The 22,049-nt window shown below is 40.5% G+C and overlaps 1 protein-coding gene across 1 annotated transcript in view; it reads right to left on the minus strand.

The window, feature by feature from the left end:
- The window catches only part of LOC125121911 (ankyrin repeat domain-containing protein 26-like), a 382,269-nt gene that overhangs the window by 176,299 nt on the left and 183,921 nt on the right, over positions 1-22,049 (minus strand). Inside the window, 4 exon segments of the mRNA XM_047770216.1 lie at positions 1,204-1,274; positions 5,064-5,170; positions 6,505-6,678; positions 6,841-6,955. Coding sequence (XP_047626172.1) covers positions 1,204-1,274; positions 5,064-5,170; positions 6,505-6,678; positions 6,841-6,955 — 467 coding nt within the window.

Raw genomic sequence — 22,049 nt, forward strand, 5'->3', positions numbered from 1 at the left:
TAGTCCTTTAATGAATGGCAAAGAAGAATCTTGTTCACACAAAATTACAGTTTCATGACATTTATCCAACAAACAGAAGGAAATATCTGGTTCCGATGAAGTCACTCCGTCTCACTCTCTTTGGACTCATGAGGAATGAAGTTGGTAAAAGCGAGACCTCTTGGCTGGGTGTAACAGTATGCAAAATAACCAGCACTTCTTGGCCAGGCATTGTTTTTCCAACTTCTGTACTATTGGCGGGTAACTTTAAAAAATAATATCTTATTGGTATGCTGAGCACTGGCTCAGTTCTGCAGTTTTTGTTTTTTTGTCATTTGTTTATACTACCAGGAATCAATTGCTAAGTTCCCAGTTTTAAAGAAGGTAACTTTTTTTTTGTTGTGAGCCACATGGGAAGTCCAAGAAGGTAACTTTTGTAGGGAGACTAATCACCATACAATGACTAATACTCATCTATGAAATGTAATCCATTTGTTGTAAAAATTAAAGGGTGATTTCTATAACAAGACCAATTTGTTGTGATGTGATTATACAGGAAATGTAACACACTAACATAGAATTCTTTTTTATTTAGCATCAGCTTGTGTCACTACTAAAGTGCAGACTCAACTTGAGGCCTGGCACACTGGGTTATAGAGTCTGGCATTTCTGCAGCTCCAGGTTTGTTTCAATCCCTGGGTGATCCTCTTGTGGCTCAGCAGGCTAAGGAGACAGTGTTGTCTCTGTGGGGATGTGAGTTCCATCCCTAGACTTGCTCAGTGGGTTATGGATCAGGTGTTGCCCCAAGCTGCAGCATAGGTCACAGATGCTGCTCAGATCTGGTATTGTTGTGGCTGTGGTGTGGGCCAGAAGCTTCAACTCTGATTTGATCCCTAGCCTGGGAACATCCTTATGCTTCAGGTGTGGCCTTCAAAGAAACAAACAAAAAAAACCCCATTTTTTCTTATTTACAGGATTTTAAGCTCCATAGCTAAATGCATTCATTTCTTTTCAACAACACTGTCTCTGATATTAAATTATGTAAATTTATTTCTTAAACAATTCTGGATTCTAAACTATTAAGAATTTAATTAACTAAAAAAAAACCCAGAAGCAATTTATACAAGGTTCTTTTCATTGTTCTTTCATTATCAAAACATCTTCACTCTTACTTTCTCTATGGTAAGATCACTAAAAGTAATTCACTGTCAGCAGCAGTCTTACCTAGGTTACTACCTCGAGAAGGAGTTTTAGGTCTCTTTTCTCGTTTATACTCCAAAATCAGGTGGTGATTCCTATGTACAAAAGAATATGGTAAATAATATTACTATTTAATATTCATGTAAAAACCAGTTACCATATATATTAAATTCTTCAATGTCTGACAATATCAGAGCCAATTTCAAAACTTGAGCTGTCCCATATACTTCAAATTTGTATGTTTTACAAATATTTTACTTAGCATATAATTACAGAATAAAATAAAGCACAGTGAAGTAGTCATTGAATTGAGGGCAGGAAAGTGCCATAAATTAACTAGGGAAAGCTTGACATATGGAAAGTATCTGCAACTGAGAAATCCTAGCTCTGTAACTGATAGTTATTTGTTCCTGGAAAAGTTGCATCTCTTTAGCTCAAAGTCTTCTTCTATGACACAGGAGTCTCACTGCTTAAATTCACAAGGGCATTGGGAATGTTTGAGGAGATAATATACCCCCCAAAATGGTCACAGAGAGACCAAAAGAATAGAATCATTCCTTCTTGAACTTTATCACTAGAGCTATCTTGGAATCCCGAAGAAAAACCCAATCTGTGTTTTTTCATAGGTATAATATTCCAACATTGCAGGTTTCAGAAAAAAAATGTTTCTAATTATGGTGAGTAGCTGTTCTCTCTTTGTGGTTTTCCATTTAGGGAATCTCAGCTATGAGATAATTTGTACGTGGATTTATCTATAAATATATGGCCTCATTAAATTAGAGAACATCGTGGTCCCCCATTATTGTAGCTAATTGCACCAAGAGCAGAAACCTAATAGAAGTCAGGACATGGCTTGGACCACTACGGTTTCCTTCTCTATCTACTCAAACTCTGAACTAGCAGGTCTGTATTAGAAATGATGCTTCAGCTCCATGGTCATCTCCAATTTACATGGAAGACATAACCCTACTCGTAGTCTGGGCACTGATGAGTCATGGCCAGGGCTTCCCTCTGCTAATGCCAACTAACCCCATTCAACAGAGATTTCTGTTGAATGGTGTCCTTAGGAATGAGAATGTGATAGTATGTTGAAGGTTGACACCTATGGAAAGCACCTGGAAGATTTTGAGGACAGTGGAAAACATGACTGGAGGGGCCGAGCTTAACTATGGACTCTTAGGCCAGCTGGCACCTACTAGTCTAGGAAGGATGACATGGGTCCTTCCACAACCTAAGAAGACTGCTCCACAGGATAGAATGCAGCCTTAAGGTTCATGTCTGGTACTAAAGGAGAAAGGAAAGTCGGATGTCTCCCTGCAGCATCACTGGAATCTCTCTGACAGCCTAAAATGGTCCCCACTAACATCTGCTAGGAGAAAAGACAATCAAAAGCCTCCAAGAATAGCTCCTTGTGAAGATCTGGGCTATGATGTGCACTCCACATAAAGCTTGGGCAGCAGGGTGCAGGGTGTGCATGGTTAAAGGTAGGAGGCCAAGCTGCCAGACTTTGTGCCAATGCTGTGGAACAGAGACTGAGCCATGAGCCTATGTGGGAGAACTGAAAACAGTGTTGCTTTTCAGCCTAAAGGTGAGTAACCATGAAGCTAGAGGATCCTGGGTCAACACGGGCATCCTGGGAGAATAGATCCATCATGACCTGACTGCAGGACTGGTTTCCTTTTTCTTTTCCTTTAAAATGATTTTAATTAAGGTCTTTACAGAACAACATCTAGACTCCAGATATTCAGCTGCCAAGGAGACCCTGTGAAGGCCAGTTTTCGTAGCAATGTTGCAGTAATGGAATCAATGGAAACAATGGAATGATCAGAACATCACTTTTTTCCCTCCTAATGACTGTGTAGGAGGACTGTGTCTTTGATCTCAGGGAATCACTTAGGTTCTTGGAAAAGTCAAGTGGGAGAGTAGGGAAGGAAGTCCCCAAGGGAACAAAAAAAAATGGGATTTTCTGCTTAAATGAAATGCTTCAGACCCAAATAGCTAGTTAGAAAAATCAGAGATAGGGCACTCTGTGCTCCATGCATAGGGGTTACACTTGGAATGAAACAGACAATGTTAGCATCCTAAGGATAAAGGCCTTAAAAGCACTGGAATCAAGAATTCTGTGCCCAGGCCACATCAAACTAGTCTGGCCTTTGGCCTGGTGTCCAGCTGATGACGGGGAGTATCTCCAAGGTGTTCCCAAGCCACCTGCATCAAACTATGAATGCTCGCCTGTCACATAACAAGGAACTGGTAAGTGATTTTTCATCTAGGTTTAGGGATATAAATGGTACTTTAATGCAAACACATATGATGACCCTTGATAACAGCATAGTCTTCTGCATTCCGTCCATAGAGATCTTGAGAAAAGATATCAATGCCTTGCTCAAGACGAAGCCTGAATACACTTGATGAGGCATAATTTACAGCAATATGAGGGCTGTTCTAAAATACAGAGAGAGAGCTTCAAGCTTCAGAACTCTAGTTAACTGAATTAAGCAGCCATTTTGATATGCTTTATCAAGTTGATATCTTGCCCATCCATGTACAATTGACCATTTACATGCTCAAGGCAAGGATTCATCTTTGTAAATTACATCCAAAGCTAGAATGAAGGGCCAAAAAACAAGTCTTCTGTCCCACTGGAGTAGCATGTAAGAGAAGTGGCTACTTTAAAGTCATTGGTAGACAATAAATTATGCTGAGGTCACTTATCTGAAGTGAGTGAGTATTTAAAGGAAGTATTTCCCATTTCTTCCTTACTCATACCTTTTGCTTCAGAATCAGCTAGAGGTCAGGCTAAGGAAAAGCTATTTGCAGGCTTGAAACAATAGTAATAATTGTAATAGTAATAATAATAATCCCAATGAAAACAATCATGGTTACTGCTGATGATGCTGCTAATAATGTGTTGTACACTAAATTAAAAACAGGACATAGAATCTTTCTTATAAATATCCATGCTTGAAGGATATATTACTATCCTCCCTTTGCTTATCAAGAAACATGTCCCTTGACAGTAAGTATGGCTCCCAAGGTCATACACCTAACAAGTAGGAAGGTTAGTACTTAAAACCAGTCTGAATCTAAAGCCCATCTCTTCCCCCTGTATTACTCACCTATGATGTTTTCATTAAGGGAAATGTTTATTCAATCAAAGCTATCTTTCCTCCTTTTAAATTAATCAATTAAAAATTTAAAAAAATTAAAACACCAAATTATACTAGAAATAAAATTGATAAAAGTGATGAGTCCATAATATCTGGTAGTAGGGATTAACAGGCAGTTAGTATAATGTAATATCACCACTATTCTTCAAAGAAAGCAATTTAAAGCAAAGATTCATTCCAATGACAAATTCAGGAGTTCCCCTGTGTCTTGGCAGCTTAAGAATTGGGCACTGTCACTGCTATGGCTCTGGTTATAGCTGTGGTGATTCAATGCCTGGATCTGAACATCGCATGCCACAGGTGTGGTCAAAAAAATTGAAAAAGTCAAAACCAACTCCTTTATGTTTCATATTCATCTATTAAGGAGAAATATATACAAAGTAGAGGTTAAAATAGTATTACAAATGCATTCAGAAATTTAATACTGTGTAAATTAAAAATTAGAATCCAAACATTATAAGACTAATACAAAATCCCTCAGTTCTTATAAGATCATCTGACACCAAAAACACAGGTTGAAAATGACCTTAGTGGATATGATAAAGGAAAACAAATATCCTGTGATCTAGTGATTTTCATGCTACCCAGTCAGAATAATTGCTTTGTTTCCCTACTGATGACGTGTTGAGGATAAGTTATACCTATTAATTTCATCTTTCTCTTACCACTCTAGAACAGCACCACACTTTTTTCCTTCAGAATGAACTACTGTACCTTTTCATCTTATCAACTACATGTATGTTTGCTTGTTTCCTTAATAAAAATTCCACCATTTTCTGTTTGTTTTCACTGACAGCAAGTAAAAGTGGTGTAAGGTCATCCTGTAAAACAGCAAAAACAATTTATAGTGTACAAGAGGACACATTTCTAAATGGAATTTAAAACACATAAAAGAGTCTCTGAACTTAAATGGATACTACAGAATGTCCATAAAAAGCACCCCCTTCCTTCTAGGTGCTCCTTCTCTTTAAAATGCTCCTCCTCTACCTCCTTGAAAGATTAGCTGCAAAGTCTCAATCTCCAAAACTCATTTCCAATAGTTACCAGTTCTGAGCATTTTGCTTCTCTCACAGTATTTTTCAGGTTGACCATAAATGTAGTTATTTTCTTGCTCTACCAGGACTCTAAACAATACTCCAAGATAATAACTCCCTTAAATCAATTGCATTTTTTAAGGAACTATGCTGAGGAGAATGATCTAATGCTGTCTGCAGTATGCCTAACCTAGCCAATGACTGCCATGATTAACCTCCTAAGGTTGCTAGATATTCCAACTGGAATTGATTCTTTACATGTATAGGTAAAGAAAGAGAGTTCTTAAAAGCAGCTGATGGAGCTCCTGCTGTGGCCCAGAGGGTTAAGGATCAGGTGCTTTCTCTGAGACTGGGAGGGTTCCATCCCCAGCTTAGCACAGAATGTTAGGGATCCTGCATTGCTGCAGCTATGATCTAGGTTACAGCTGCAGCTCAGTTTCCATCCCTGGCCCAGGAACTTCCATATGTCCCCAAACAAGCAAGCAAGCAAGCAAACAAAAAAACAAACAACAATGTATAAGTTCTAACTTCCCATTCTTGAGAGATTATTGTAAAATAAAAACTCAACTATAAATTAATATAGACAGGCATTACAATCTTCAAATTTCTATGAGAAGAAACTGTCCAAGAGGAATTGTCAATTCCTAAATGCTTCAGGAGGCAAAGTCAGTGATCTGAGTATGTGAAGATCTCAGCGGAGGAGAGCACACAGGGAACCCAGGCCCCACCTGGAAGGGCTGGCCTCTGACTGCAAACCAAACAGTCCTAAGGGCTCAAGGGGGACCAGACTGATGCTTTAAGAGCAGCCTGAAATGCAGATTTCTGCATCCATCTCCTAACTGTTACATGATGACCCAGTGAATGGGTGGAGGCTGAGCCTTCCCACCTAAGGGGAAGTTTTTCCTTCTGTGGTCAAGGGTCAAGGGTGGCTGGGAGACCTAGCTCTGCCCTTTCTGTGGGCACCACCTTTCTCTAGCCTCTGATGTGGTTTCCCAGAGAACAGGGCCTGATGCATAGTACTCAGTATAATAATAATTATTATTTCTATAATAAATAAAATACGTGTATGTCAAACCCCACAACCACTTGTATTTAAGAAAATGAAGTTAGTTGAGCCATACCTTGTCTCTTGCTTCAATGTTAGCATTGTATGAAAGCAGCTTTGCTGCAATGGAGATATTCTGACCAAAGACAGCATAGTGGAGGGCCGTGTGGCCACTGGCATCCTCAAGATTTGGGTCGGCACCATGTTCCAGCAGAATACTGGTACATTCTTCTTGCTGGCACTGGACAGCCTGTCAGTAATTATGCCAAGAAACAGGTGGTAAGTTCTGAGAATTCAAAGGAAACATTCCACGAGTTTCACCAAAGCCTTAGACTGAAAGGAGATAAACACATTTTCACTCTAAGTCATGAATCAAATGCATTTCCTGGTAACATGGTTGGCCACTACATACCTTTATCAGCGCTGTCCTGTTCTCATTGTCACAGAGGTTAAGCTGGCATTTCCACTCTACTAGTAGAGTCACCACTGCTGGATGGCCACTGGCACAGGCCAGATGCAGAGCAGTCCTATCAAAATGAGTGGGCTTTTTAGGACATTGCACTGTACTATTTCAAAACATACAATGAAGTAAACATTCAGTAACATGCTGTTCCTATCCCTTTAAGAGAAATACTTACTTTGCTTCTGAAGAAAGAGCAATACTTCTTAGCTGTTATCACTCAGCAAGCACATTAATGAAAGAACTACATCTCCGAAGACAAAGAACATGACCTAGAAATTCAGCTCCACTTGGGTTTGAATTCTACTTGAACTCTGTCACTTCTCAACTGTCATTTAGCCTTTCTGTGCCTCCATTTCCCCATCAACAAAATCTGAATAAAGCATCTCTGACTTTGGAATACAATTAATAATTCACAATGTCTTAGAACTATAATTGGCAGCAGTATATTTTTTATCATTTCTCAGTTTTTCTATTGTTTTAATTATCCTGATGTCTTTTGTCTGAGGTTTCTGCCTTTTTGTTTGTTTTGTTGTTGTTGTTTTGTCTTTTTGTCTTTTTTTAGGGCCCCACTTGTGGTGTATGGAGGTTCCCAGGCTAGGGGTCAAATGGGAGCTGTGGCTGACCCCTTATGCCACAGCCACAGCAACAAGGGATCCTCAACTTACTTAGTGGGGCCAAAGATCAAACCCATATCCTCATGGTTTCTAGTCAGGTTCATTAACCACTGCACCATGACAGGAACTCCATTTTATGTGTTTTAAATTGTGTAGAGTTAATATAAATATATGTTATACGTGTACACTGATACCATATATAGATTTGCAGATTATAAAGTCTATTCTCCATTTATACTTATTATAAAATATCAGCAATATTGTTGTTGTACAACATATTCTTATAACTTATTTTAAACCTAACAATTTGTGCCTGTTAGTCCTCTTACCCTATATTGGCTCTCCCCTTCCCTTGCCCTCTGGTACCCACCAGGTTGTTCTCTAGATCTGTGAGTTGGCAGCATTTCTTAATTTCTTTGGGTTTTGTTTTTTGTTTGTTTGTTTTCTGGCTGCACCTGCAGCAGGTGGAATTTCCAGGACCAGTGATCAAACTCCTGCCACAGCTGTGAGCTAAGCCACTGCAGGGACTATACCAGATCCTTAACCTGCTCTGTCATAAGAGAACTCCTAAAATTTCTTATTGGTAGTACATAAAAGAGTAGGGCATTATACAGCCCATGGTGCCTTATGGATTAAGTGCAATCATGGTCTATACAACAGGTCTACTACTGCAGTTCTAGTCCCATGACTGGCACTGAAATAAATTTTACTTCCTAAATGCATTATGGACAATATTGCACATAAAATATACTTCAATTTAAAAACTTAAAACAGGATGTTCCCATTGTGGCTTAGAGGAAATGAATCTGACTATCATCCATGAAGACACTGTTCTGATTCCTGCCTTGGTTAAGGATCCAGTGTTGCTGTGTGCTGTGGTGTAGGTTGCAGATGCAGTTCAGGTCCCACATTGCTGTGGGTGTGCTGTAGGCCAGCAGCTACAGCTCCAGTTCAACCCCTATCTTGGGAACCTCCATATGCCACAGGTGTGGCCCTAAAAAGACAATAATGATAATAATAATGATGATGATGATGATGATGATGATGATGATGATAAACAAAAGCAGTATGGGGAAAGAGAATTAAATAAATAAACAAAGCAAGAAATTTTTAAAAAAGGCACTTCTCATTCTGCTTTTCAGGGAATTTTAAGCCCCAGAAAATTCTGGATTCCTGAATAGGCATGGATCATTTTATTCCTCATTTGGATTTATAGAATTATGAAATCTGTCATTCCCAAAGATCATTATTAGTATTTAGTAATATTAACAGCTTTCAAAAGGACAGGTAGAGGTTATGTTTTACAATTTCCTACCTTCAGAAAAGCTTTTGTGTGCAAGAAGGGTGGATAAGCTTCAACTGAGATTAAGTCAATGCTTTAATTTTAAATTTCTGTCCTTGCTCATAGGAGGCAATATGAAGCTTTTAAGAAGGACAAGGTTCTAAGAGATAGATGAAGGGCCCTGAGTAGAATATGTCTGCTACAAAATAGATGTTTCAAGTCATACTTGATTAACAAACATTAAAAGAATGAATAAATATAATTGGAGGGTTGAGTATTTCTAAGGAAAACATCTAGAAAAGTAATGCAATACTTTTTGCCATACTCATAACTTTTTATACATACTTATTTTTTACTTTTTATTTTCCTAATCACATGACTAATACCATACAAACACTTGCAATAGTGATACTCATCATTTATACTATGTTCTATTTTCCAAAGAATGCAAAGTAAAATAACTAATCTATAATTGCTTACCTATCATATGTAACAAAGCCAAAGATGATTGAAAATATAAATATATAATTAAATATATACCTAGTAAAATTTACAAAGATTCCCTTTCCAGGAGTTCCCGTTGTGGTGCAGTGGTTAACAAATCTGACTAGGAACCATGAAGTTGTGGGTTTGATCCCTGGCCTTGATCAGCGGGTTAAAGGAGCAGCACTGCTGTGGCTCTGGTGTCTCTGGTGTAGGCCAGTGGCTACAGCTCTGATTAGACCCCTAGCCTGGGAATGTCCATATGTCACGTGTGTGGCCCTGGAAAAGGCAAAAAAAAAAGATTCCCTTTCCTTTTTTGTTGGCCACACCCACAGTGGGTGGAAGTTCAGTGGCAAGGATTGAACCCAATCCTTAACCTGTGGCACTACAAGGGAACTCCTGCCTTTACTTCTGAAGAGACTAAGTCTGGTCAGAAGATAGCAGTCCTCCAAAAAGTTCAGAAAAAAACAAGCAAAAAAAATGGCAAGTGAGAAATTGTATTTAATTATGCAAGATTCATATCACTGCTCTTTCCCAGGATTATTTCACTAATCGCAAGAAGTTACTAGAATTGTTTTACAGGTTGAAATCACATATTTTTTAAAAGGGAAAAGAAAATTTCATGTGTAATACAAAGGCTCAGAAATAAATTTTGTTTCATTTTGGTACATATTTTTGGTTAAGATAAGACCACAGTCTTCTTGTGTTTATATGTAATCCAATTAATTTTTTTCTCAATGATTTACCAAAGTACATCTTTGCCAGGTCAACATACAACTATTATCTAAGCCACCTTCCCTGGTCACACATTACTCCACACCAGATGCACTGCATTTTACCTACAAAGTCCTTTTTGTGAGTTCTTCTTAATACACTGCTATTTTAAGCAGTGTTGAAAAAAGCACACTGCATGTTATTTATCTCTAATTTATCTCTAGTTATCTCTAAGGATTTACTTCTACTGAGTATAAATAGAATTGATGTGTAAGGGGGATATACATTTCTATAATGGGATACTTATCACCAAAGTGCTTATTCAAAAAGTCAAAAGTGGAATTCTCTTGTGGAGCAACAGGTCAAGGATCTTGTGTTGCACATATCCTGTGGTGGCTTGGGTGGCTGCTGTAGCACAGTTTTGATTCCTGGCACACTCAAAAAAAAAAAAGTCAAAAAGTGACTTAAACTTGAAGCACCAGTAAGTGCAAGAACCACAGTTTTTTATCTTCACATATTTTGTGATGGGAAAATGGTATTTCATTGCTCTTTTAACTTAAATTCCTTTTCTTACCAGCAACATTATATATATTTTTTCTATATCCAAGGGTCACTTATAGATATACAAAAAGCCACTTTGCCCAATTGCAAATTAAAGGTTTTTTTTCCCTTGTTGATTTCAATGACTTCTCTATAAATGATGATATATATATGTATATGTATGTATATGTATACATATCTGTCCAGTACAACTCTGTTGTAAATTTTGTAAAGGCCATTGTGTTTTCTTTTGTTAATCTTATTTTCTGATAGAGAGTGTTTTAAATTTTTTATGTTATCAAGTCAACCTCTAAAATTCTTGCATTTGGAGTCATTCTTAGGAAGGTCTTTGGCAGCATAAAAAAGGTGTGAATAGGCATTTGTGTCTTCTTCTGATACTGTCCTCACTTTCCATATTTAAATATTTTTATTTCTCTGCTCATCCACAATGCAGACGTTCCAGGGCCAGGGAGTGAACCCCACCACAACACTGATCTGAGCCACAGCAGTGACAATGCCAGATGCTTAGTCCTCTTTGCCACCAGGGAACTCCTCTATATTAGGGGACTCCTTCCTTATGTGTCCTTAGGCCATGCCTGCAGCATGCAGGCATCCCTGGTCTGGCTGCCACTGGATGCAATCCCTGGCCCCAAGAAATTCCATATGCCATGGATGCAACCAAAATAAAATACATACATACATACAAATAAAATTATGGATATAAAACTGTGTACATTAAATCTAAAATACTGTTGGAGTTCCTGTCATGGCCTAGAGGTTAAAGAATATGACTAGTATCCATGAGGATGTGGGTTTGATCCCTAGCCTCACTCAGTGGGTTAAGGATCCAGCATTGCCCTAAGTTGTAGTGTAAGTCACAGAGTGGGCTTGGATCCACCATTGCTATGGCTGTGGTGTAGGCCAGCTGCTATAGCTCCAATTTGATCCCTATCCTTGGAACCTTCATATGCTCTAAAAAAGCTCTAAAAAAAAAGACAAGAATAAAAAATAAAAATGAAATACTGTTTATATTGAATTATGTTTCTATAATTGCAGGTATTCAGTAAAATCATGTTAAAACTGTCAGTGAAGTGATCTTTAAAGGGAATTATGGGAAGTTTTGAAACTAGCTAAAGCTTTTGCTTTTGGTGCCTGTAAACCTACTGGGCACTAGAGCTATGTAGGTGTCCATGGAGCCCCTGAGGAAAAACTGACAAGAGGGCTCCTCCCAGGTCTGCCCACACCCTCAACTCCCTCCTGGCCACCTGGTTACCTGTTCCTCTTGTCTTTTCATTGGGGCCATTTTTCCTGAGCAGACACACAGGCTGCTCTGTGAATCCTCCTGAGATCCTTGTCTTGGACATGGTACCTGGGATGCTGGTTGACTCTATTACTGCCCTCCCTGCAGGGGCTGGTAGAGGAACCCCAGGACAACACAGGCTTCTTACTGCTGAAGCCAAAAATCTTCATCTTACAGTGAATGGGCTTCAGACACACCACACCTCCCCCTTGGCTTTTCACTGCATCCTGAGTCCAACACAAGCACACTAGGTTAGCACCACAGTCTCTCCTCAGAGCCAAGTGGCAAAGTAGGAAGTTTAGAATCTTTCAGCTCAGTGGAAAGGTATCCAGGCAACACCTCTCAACACAGGCACCTGCAAGCCTGGATGGGGAGGGGCAGGTGGAGGTGGGGCACAAGATGCTAGGAAGATGCCTGCATTGGATAGCTCACCTCAGGCAGGGTGTTTTTTTTAAGCATGGGGCTCACAAGAAAAGTAGCACTAGGCAGGGAGGTGCCCTGTTGACCCACTCCACATTCCAGGCTAAAGCCTATTCCAGACATGGCATCTTTAAAACCATCCTTGTCAATTGCTTTGATTGCTCTGTAGGTTTCTGCATTTTCTTTGTAGTTCCTTTGCACATTCATTGTAGATTGTACATTCACAGAAGTTACTTAGGAAATTTAGTGATCTTGGAATTTTCTAGCCTCTCTCTGCTTTTTTTTTTAATAATAGTCTAGCAGTTCCCATTGCGGCTCAGTGTAAATGAATCAGATTAGTAACTATGAGGTTGCAGGTTCAATCCCTACAATCCCTGGCTTCACTGAGTGGGTTAAGGATCCAGGATTGCTGTGAGCTCTGGTATAGGTTGCAGACATGGCTTGGATCCTGTGTTGCTGTGGCTGTGGCATAGGCAAGCAGCTGTAGCTCCAATTAGACCCCTTCCTGGGAAGCTCCACATGCAACAAGTGCAGCCCTAAAAAGCAAAAAAAAAAAAAAAAAAAGCAAAAAATTTTACGAAAGCCTTAATAAATAATTTGAAAGCCAAAGCCAGATTGCTCTCATTTTTCCTACAGCTACATGATTGCATAATTTACATAATTTCTACTTCCAGATTCTGGACACCCTACACCTGAGAAATAAATTCACACATAAATTTCAAGCAGATTTTCACAAGTCAGTGGTTGAATCTGAGGAGATCCAAATTCCACCATTCTATTTTCCTTGCTAAATTCAGGAGTTATTTTATTTCCATATTGCTTTAATTATTACTGATGTAGTAAGAAGAAGAAACACACAATATATTACTTAGAAATAGGGATAATAATTTATATATATACATTTAGCATATACATACATAATAGCATTCCTATAATATGCATATCATATATATATATCATACATACTATAGATAACTTATATTTATAATAATTTACAAGTAAAACTGCATAAAATAGCAGGCCCATTGTTCTGCAAGCATCTTATTAATGAGGGTTTGTGCAAGTTGAAAGCCTTGGAAGCCAGCTAGATTATAACATGGACTGAAAGGGAAAGAGCTGTTAGGGAACCCTGGAAGGAAAAGTAAGAAGAAAAGGAGAGAAAATTCCAAGGCTGGGCCTCACCTCCCATGACCCTCAAAGCTTCTTCCTGTGTGTTTTTTCTTTTCATTTAACAACTGCACCTGTGGCATAGGGCAGTTCCCTGGTCAGGGGTCAAATGTGAGCTTGAGCTGCCAGCCTATGACACAGTGATGGCAACACCAGATCCTTCAACCATTGAGGGAGGCCAGGGATCAAACCAGCATCCTTGATGTCTCACAGTTCCAGAGGCTGGAAGTCTAACATCAAGACACCAGCAGGGCTGGTTTCTGGTGTGGCCCCTCTTCCAGACTTACAGAAGGCTGTGTTCTCCCTGTGTCCTCACATGGCCTTTCTTCTGTGTACAGGGAGAGAGAGAGCAAAATCCCTGGTATCTAGTCCTCCTCTGAAAGGACAAGGAGAGCCCCACCCTGTGACTCACTTAAACTTAATGACTTCCCTAAAAGTCCTGATGCCATGTTCAGCCATACTGGGGATAGGGCTTTCACTTATGCATTCAGGGTAGGGAGAAAGCGGTGAGTGAGGGGCAGGGGGCAGGGTGGGCAGGGAAGGCAACACGATTCAGTCCACGACAGCTATGTCCCTTCCAGGGTTTTTGCAGATTTGCTAGAGAAAAAGAGAGGGGATATAAAATGGTAGATGTTCCCACTGTGGCACAGTGGGTTAAGAACCTGACTGCAGAAACTCAGGTCACTGTGAAGGTAAAGCTGATCCCTGGCCTGGCTCCATGGGTTTCAGGATCCAGTGTTGCTGCACCTGCAGCACAAGTCACAGCTGGAGTTCCGATTCAATCTCTGGCCCAGGAATTTCCTTGTGCTGCATAAATTAAAAAAAAGGAACAAGAAAGAAAGAAACATTAAAATAGTTCATATTCCTGGCAAGCTGACTTAGAGCAAAGGCTGCCAAATTATATTAACAACTGCTGACATTTATGCATTGGGTACTATGGACCAAGACCTGCTGTAAAGACTTTGCATATGTTATCTTCATTAAGTCTCCAAATGATCCTTCAAAAGAGGTATGTACTACTATTATCCTCATTTTGGAGACAAGGGACTGAGGTACAGAGAAGTGAATTGACTTACCCAAGATCACAGGGCCAGAAAGTGATGAGCCAGGATTCAAAGCCCAGTATCAGATTCCAGAGTTCACACACACATGGAAAGGAAATTTATGGTTATCAAAGGGGAAAGGGGAGAGGGGTAAAATTGAACTTTGGGAATAAGAGATACACACTACTGGATATACAATAAACAAAAAGGACCCACTTGGGAACTGAGCATAGGGAGCTATATTCAATATATTGGAGGAACCTATAATGGAAATGTATCTGAAAAAGGACATATATATATATATGTGTATGTAGATATATATACACACAAACACAAACATACATAGATACATATAAATGGATCACTTTGCTGTATACTTGAAACATTGTAAATGAACTAAACTTTCAATTAAAGGGAAAAATAAAAATTTTAATAAAACCTAATAAAACATCCAGACTCCATGTGCTTAACTACAACACTAAAATACGGGCAATATAAGGAATGTTTTAAAGGCAAGAGTGGGCCCTTTCTCAAGAGGTAAGTAGTGTATATGAATAGGAATAACCTGAGGGGAATCACCAGTGATGGCTAAATGAAGGTATAGTTGGACTAACCAGCAGCCTTACTCTGCTTTTGTCCTCTGCTAGGCAGACAAAAGAATGAGAAGTTTTCATTACATTTTCAAGTGCTTCCAAGGCCTGGAAAATGCTTTTCCATTTCTCCAGACCATAACAACAGAGTTTTCTTTCCATGTAGAGGAGAAAATCAATAAAAATCTTATTAAGCAAGTACATCTGAGCACCCAGGCTGCTTCTTTCTATAAGCCTTGCAATAAGAGATAGAAGCCTCTTCAGCTAAGCCTCAGAAAGTTCCATTATAGGTTCCTCCAATATATTGAATATAGTTCCCTATGCTCAGTTTCCAAGTGGGTCCTTTTTGTTTATTGTATATCCAGTAGTGTGTATCTCTTATTCCCAAGTCCTCTTCAGCTAAGCCTCACCAAGTTCCTCTTTTGGAACACAAATACTTGTTTTGTTTTGTTTTCCTTCAACAATCAATTTGTGTTCTGTCCAGGCCCTCCCAGCTCCTTTTTCTCTAACTGGATGATGGAAGAACTGCTCTTCTTGGAAATCTATTAGGGACCTCCCCTGGAGAAAAACCTGTTCCTTGGGGATCAAAGTGGTTAGTTACTTTCTTCACCTGGATCCAAGGGAGCAGTAGGGTCATGTGGACACAGGTATAAACCCACCAGGGTCACCAAATGAGGCAGTACAGGGTGCTCCACTAGATCAAAGGATGCTCCTCTGGAAAACCTGGCCATGGGGTTTACAGCTTAAGAAATGGCTTTGCAACCAAATTCAGAATGTGGCAAATTCTTCAGGACTTCAGACACAGTTTTTTTAAGCTCCCCTATGGCATGGGAAGAAAAAAGGGAAGAGCAAGGGGAAGGTCTGAGTGTGAAGGAAACCTAAAAAGATCTAAGTCGCATCAGCTTATATAGTGTTTCAATCATAAGAAAGTATATAAGAAAGAAAATGGTAAGAAAGACTGTTTTAGGGATTTGAGGAACTTTTATAACGTTGGCTTTCATATTTTCTTGGGTGGGTTAATGGCATTATGGTTATGTGAGAGAATATTTTCTTCTTTTTAGGTGCCTAATGAAGCACTCCATGGTGTCATGACTCGAAAATTTGGATTTGCTTGAATGCTTTGATATGTCTTAGCTTTAAAAAAGGAAAGACAATTGATGAAACATAAGGCAAGGTGTTGATGGCTATTGAAGTGGAATACCTGGTACCTAGGGGTTTGTTATACTCTATTTTGTAACATATTTGGAATTTTTATAAAAACAATTTAACAAGGGAAAATTAAGTACTTATATAAAGATATGGGAATAAGTTATGGCATAAAGAAAGTGTTGGAGCTCTAGTCATGGTTCAGTTAACGAATCTGATTAGGAACCATGAGGTTGCAGTTCAAACCCTGGCCTCAGTCAGTGGGTTAAGGATTAGGCATTGCTGTGAGCTGTGGTGTAGGTTGCAGATGTGGCTTGGATCTAGCATTGCTATGGCTCAGGCATAGGCCAGCGGCTACACCTCAGATTAGACCCCTAGCCTGGGAACTTCCACATGCCCCAGGTGGGGCCCTAAAATGACAAAAAAAGAAGAAAGTATTGTATATTGCTCCATCTCTCTTCAAGAGGACTGTTTGTTGTGCCATGCAGGTTGGCAGTGTAGGGCATTGTGTAGCATGGTCCCTGCTGGCCTATAAAAGATTTCAGGATTTTATTTTCTTTCTTTTCTTTTTCTTTTTCTTTCATTTTTCATTTGTTTTTTTAGGGTGGCACCCACAGAGGTTTCCATGCTAGGGGTCCAATCAGAGCTGTAGCCTCTGGCCTACTCTAGATCCACAGCAATGTGGGATGTGAGCCACATCTGTCTGCAACCTACAACATAGCTCAGGGAAACACTGGATCTTTAAACCACTGAATGAGGCCAGGGTGCAAACTTGTGACCTCAGGATGCTAGTCCAGTTCCTTAACTGCTGAGCCAGGATGGAAACTCCAGATTTCATGATTTTCATAGTCCATATTAGCAGCAACCTGGTCTTCCTATGAGCTGATGTCATGTTTGCCAGCTCCTATTTTCATTTCTTCACATATAAAAGGATTCTTGCTGTTATGAATATTACCAAAGACACACTCAAGAAGAGGTGGTTACAGTAAACCTGCACATTTCCCATCACTGCTCACCTTCAAAAATTCCCAGCTTTCTGCCTTTCTGGTTTCATATACCCACTGGTCCTTCCACAAGAATTATTTAAAAGAGTATCTGAAAGAATAAAATTATTTTAAAGGAAATCCCTGATATCACATCATCTAACCCATAAATACTTTCATGAGAATCTCTATCAAGTTAGACCCCCTTTGAAAAACAACCTTCATGCCCTACACTCACTTAAAATTGAAGTCATAAGCATCTATATATATATTTTTTTCTCACCTCAAGTTGCTTTTAGCTATGGCCTATGTCACAGATGTTGCTTGGATTCAGCTTTGCCATGGCTGTGGCCTAGGACTCAGCTGCAGCTCCAAATTGGACCCTAGCTGGAAAACTTCCATATATTACAGGTGTGGCAATACAAAGAAAAAAATTGGAGAGGACAAGATGGCGGAGGAGTAGAGGGACACGCTCGCCCTCTCCCACAAACACAACAAAAAAAAGCACATCTACAGAATAAATGACTCGCACAGAACAGCAACCAATCGCTGGCAGAAGAACCTAAACTCCAATAACGGCAAGAAGTTCATGACATTACGGGGCAGAAAGGGAGAAAAGAGGAGAGTGAGAGAAGGTGAATCCGAGCGGGACAGGCGCTCCCGAAAGGGAACTGCAGAGGAGGAAGGGATCCCGCACCCTGGAAAGTCACCTACACGTGGGAAAGATCAAACGAACCAGAGGAATCTCCAGATGCAGAGAAGACTGTAGCAGTAAATTGGAGTACGGAAAAGCTGATCAAGAACCGAACAGACCATCTGAACTATGGGCACAGTCACCAAAAATTGAGACGCCTGGGTGGGGGCTGGGCACTGAGACCTAGGCTCCAGAGGTTAGTCCCTGGGCTGGGGGGGCGGGGCGGAGCGGAAACTGCTTGGGAGGTCTAGAAACCATTTGAGGCGGCAGAGACTGCCTGGGAGACTAGAAAACAAAGCTGTCGCAGAGGAAGGAAGCAATACTCTAGGGGCGGGGAAGTGGAAAGCCGCATCAGAAGGAACCTGGGAAAAGGGCCTGGTCTGCGCCCGTGCTGGGGAGGGGAGAGAAGAAGGGGTGGGTCCCCATAGAATACCCCCCATGCCACAGCAAGCTTACAGGCCCACTAGCTAGCTGAAAGCTGTGCTTCCCAGTGCATCCCCTCCCCCCACCCCCGCCACCCCCTACGCTCTCTCCGAACCTGGGGCTGCCTGCCATCCAGGAGGGCTGGCCTCAACAATTGCCTGAAGCCTACCACCGCAGGGGCTGTCCCTGCACAGGTCTGCTTGCCCTTTGGAGGGGCTACACTTCCGCAGAGTAACACCAAACACCACCAGGCCCCGAGAAAAGGCCTGCAGCCCAGAAAAGCTAGAACAAGCCTAGCCAGGCAGTGAATAGATCTGCCTAATTCCCGGATGGTTTTTCTGAGTTGGGCTGCCCCGGGGAGGAGCCTCTTCGGTTTCCAACGGCCCTGCTACCTGCCCTAGCCCCCAGGGGTTGCCCTAGTGGATCAGCTGCATAGGACTGCCAGCTTCAGGCAGGACCCCCTACAGCTCAGAAAAACTGCAACAAGCCTGGCCAAGCAGGGAAAAGATCTCAGATGGTGTTTCTGAGTCAGGCTGCCTTGGGGGGGGAGGAGTCTCTTGGGTTTCCAGTGGCCCTGCTACCCGCCCAAGCCCCTGGGGGGTGCCCCACTTCTGCGGAATAGCTGCTCAGCACCACCAACCCCATAGAAGAGCCCCTGCAGCCCAGAAAAGCTGCAACAAGCTTGGCCAGACTGTGAAAAGATCTGCCTACATTCTCAGGCCATCCTCCTGAGTTGGGCTGCCCTAGGGAAGAGCCTCTTAGGTTCTCAGTGACCCAGATAGCTGATCCAGCCCCCAGGGGGTGCTGCACTCATGAGGAACAGCTGCCCAACACCGCCAACCCCCTGCAAGAACCCCACAGCCTACAAACACCAGAGGAAGCTCTGCATGACCAAGTGAAATGTGCTGCCATCGTGGTGTGGACCTCCCAGTCCTGTCTGCCCTCAGCAAGTCCTCCTTTGCTTCAAAGAAACACTGTTAGCCCCATCAACACTCCAGAAATGCCACACTGCCTCAAAAAAGATTGACCAACAACGCCAGCCCTCAGGAAATATTCCACGGCAGTGACAAGGCAAACACTGCCCGATAACGGAGAGTACAACTCCCTCAGGAGAAAGAAAACAACAAGCAAGATAAAGAAGCTGAGAAACCACCCCCAGTCAAACCAACAGGAGAACTCACCTAAAACAGTCAACAATGAAACAGTTCTCGGCAGTCTGACAGACCTGGCGTTCCAAAGAGAAATAGTGAAAATACTGAAGGAATTAAGAGAAGATATGAACAGTAATGCAGATACCCTCAGAAAGGAACTAGAACATATAAGGAGGAGCCAAGAAAAATTAGACTATTCATTTGCAGAGATGCAAACGGAACTAAGGGCAGTAAAAACCAGAATGAATAATGCAGAAGAACGAATCAGTGATATGGAAGATAGAATAATGGAAATCACTCAATCCGGTCAGCAGACAGAAAACCGAATCAAAAAACTGGAAAGCAATATAAGAGACCTATGGGAGAATATAAAGTGGGCCAATCTACGCATAATAGGAATTCCAGAAGGAGTAGAAAAAGATAAGGGGATGGAAAATATATTTGAACAAATTATCGCTGGAAACTTCCCAAAGGATACTGGGTTCAAGATACAAGAAGCACAGAGGGCCCCAAACAAACTGAACCCAAATAGACCCACAGCAAGACACATCATAATAAAAATGGCAAAAGGTAGTGATAAAGAGAGGATCCTAAAGGCAGCAAGAGAAAAACAGAATGTTACCTACAAGGGAACCCCCATAAGATTATCAGCTGATTTCTCTACAGAAACACTACAGGCCAGGAGGGAATGGCAAGAGATATTTAAAATGCTCAAAGGAAAAAATATGCAACCTAGAATACTCTATCCAGCAAGAATATCATTTAAAATAGAAGGGGAAATAAAAATGTTTTCCAACAAACAAAAACTTAAAGAATACTGCAACACAAAACCCAGGTTAAAGGAAATATTGAAAGGGCTTCTCTAAATGAAAAAGAAAGGAAGGAAAGGGAAGAAAAAAGAAAAGAAAAAAAAGAAAAAAGAAGAAGAGGAAGAACTAGGACTGAGGAAACCGCAATCAGAGAGCAGTCACTCAAATAAGCCAGCATACAGATTTAATCATGAACAGGCCTCAAACAAAATAAAATTAAAAAGAAAAAAATAAAAAAGAGTCATCAAAACCATAAAATGTGGGCAAGCGATGTTAGGAAGTAAATAACCCTTTTTGTTTGTTTGTATGTTTCTCTTCTTAATTTTAATATAGTAATGAAGTGTTTGAACTTAAAGGACCATCAGGCTGAAACACACAATTATAGGAAGGCGTCAGTATACTTAAAAAACAGGGCAACCCCAAGCCAAAACCAAATATTGCATTTGCAAAAAATGAAAAAAAAATACACTCAAGCAGATAATAACAGGAGACCATCCAACCAAAAAAAAAAAAAAAAAAAAGAAAAAGAAAGGAAGAATGGAGAACCATAGAATCAACTGGAACACGAGGTTCAAATGGCAATAAATAATCATCTATCAATTATCACCTTCAATGTCAATGGACTGAACGCCCCAATCAAAAGACACAGAGTGGCTGAGTGGATAAAACGGCAAAAACCTTCAATCTGCTGCCTACAAGAAACTCACCTTAGGACAAAAGATACATACAGATTGAAAGTGAAAGGGTGGGGAAAAATATTTCACGCCAATAGACATGACAGAAAAGCAGGAGTCACAACGCTCATTTCAGACAAAATAGACTTTAAAACAAAAGACTTGAAGAAGGACAAATAAGGACACTACTTAATGATTAAGGGATCCATTCAAGGAGAGGATGTTACTATCGTCAACATATATGCCCCAAATGCAGGAGCACCCAGATACATACAACAAATATTAACAGACAGAAAGGGAGATATTGATGAGAATGCAATCATAGTAGGAGACCTTAATACCCCTCTCCCATCCTTAGACAGATCCTCTAGACAGAAAACCAATAAAGCAACAGAGATCCTAAAGGAAACAATAGAAAAGTTAGACGTAATTGATATCTTCAGGACACTACATCCAAAAAAAGCAGAATACACATTCTTCTCAAATGCTCATGGAACATTCTCAAGAATCGACCACATATTGGGACACAAAGCGAATCTCAGTAAACTTAGGAGCATAGAAATTATCTCAAGTATCTTCTCTGAACACAATGCCATGAAATTAGAAACCAACCATGGGAAAAGGAAAGAGAAAAAACCTACTGCATGGAGACTAAACAACATGCTACTAAAAAACCAATGGGTGAATGAGGAAATCAAGAAGGAAATTAAAAACTACCTTGAAACAAATGATAATGAAGACACAACCGCTCAAAATCTATGGATGCTGTGAAAGCAGTGCTCAGAGGGAAATTTATTGCAATACAGGCCTTTCTCCAAAAAGAAGAAAGATCCCAAATGGACAACTTAACCCTCCACCTAAATGAATTAGAAAAAGAAGAACAAAAAAGTCCTAAAGTCAGCAGAAGGAAGGAAATGATAAAGATCAAAGAAGAAATCAATAAAATAGAGACTCAAAAAACAATAGAGAAAATTAATAAAACCAAGAGCTGGTTCTTTGAAAAGGTGAACAAAATGGACAAACCCCTAGCCAGACTCCCTAAAAAGAGGAGAGAGGAGTTCCCGTCGTGGCGCAGTGGTTAACGAATCCGACTAGGAACCATGAGGTTGTGGGTGCGGTCCCTGC

The sequence above is a fragment of the Phacochoerus africanus genome, chromosome 3, assembly GCF_016906955.1.
Source record: "Phacochoerus africanus isolate WHEZ1 chromosome 3, ROS_Pafr_v1, whole genome shotgun sequence".
Lineage (NCBI taxonomy): Eukaryota > Metazoa > Chordata > Mammalia > Artiodactyla > Suidae > Phacochoerus > Phacochoerus africanus.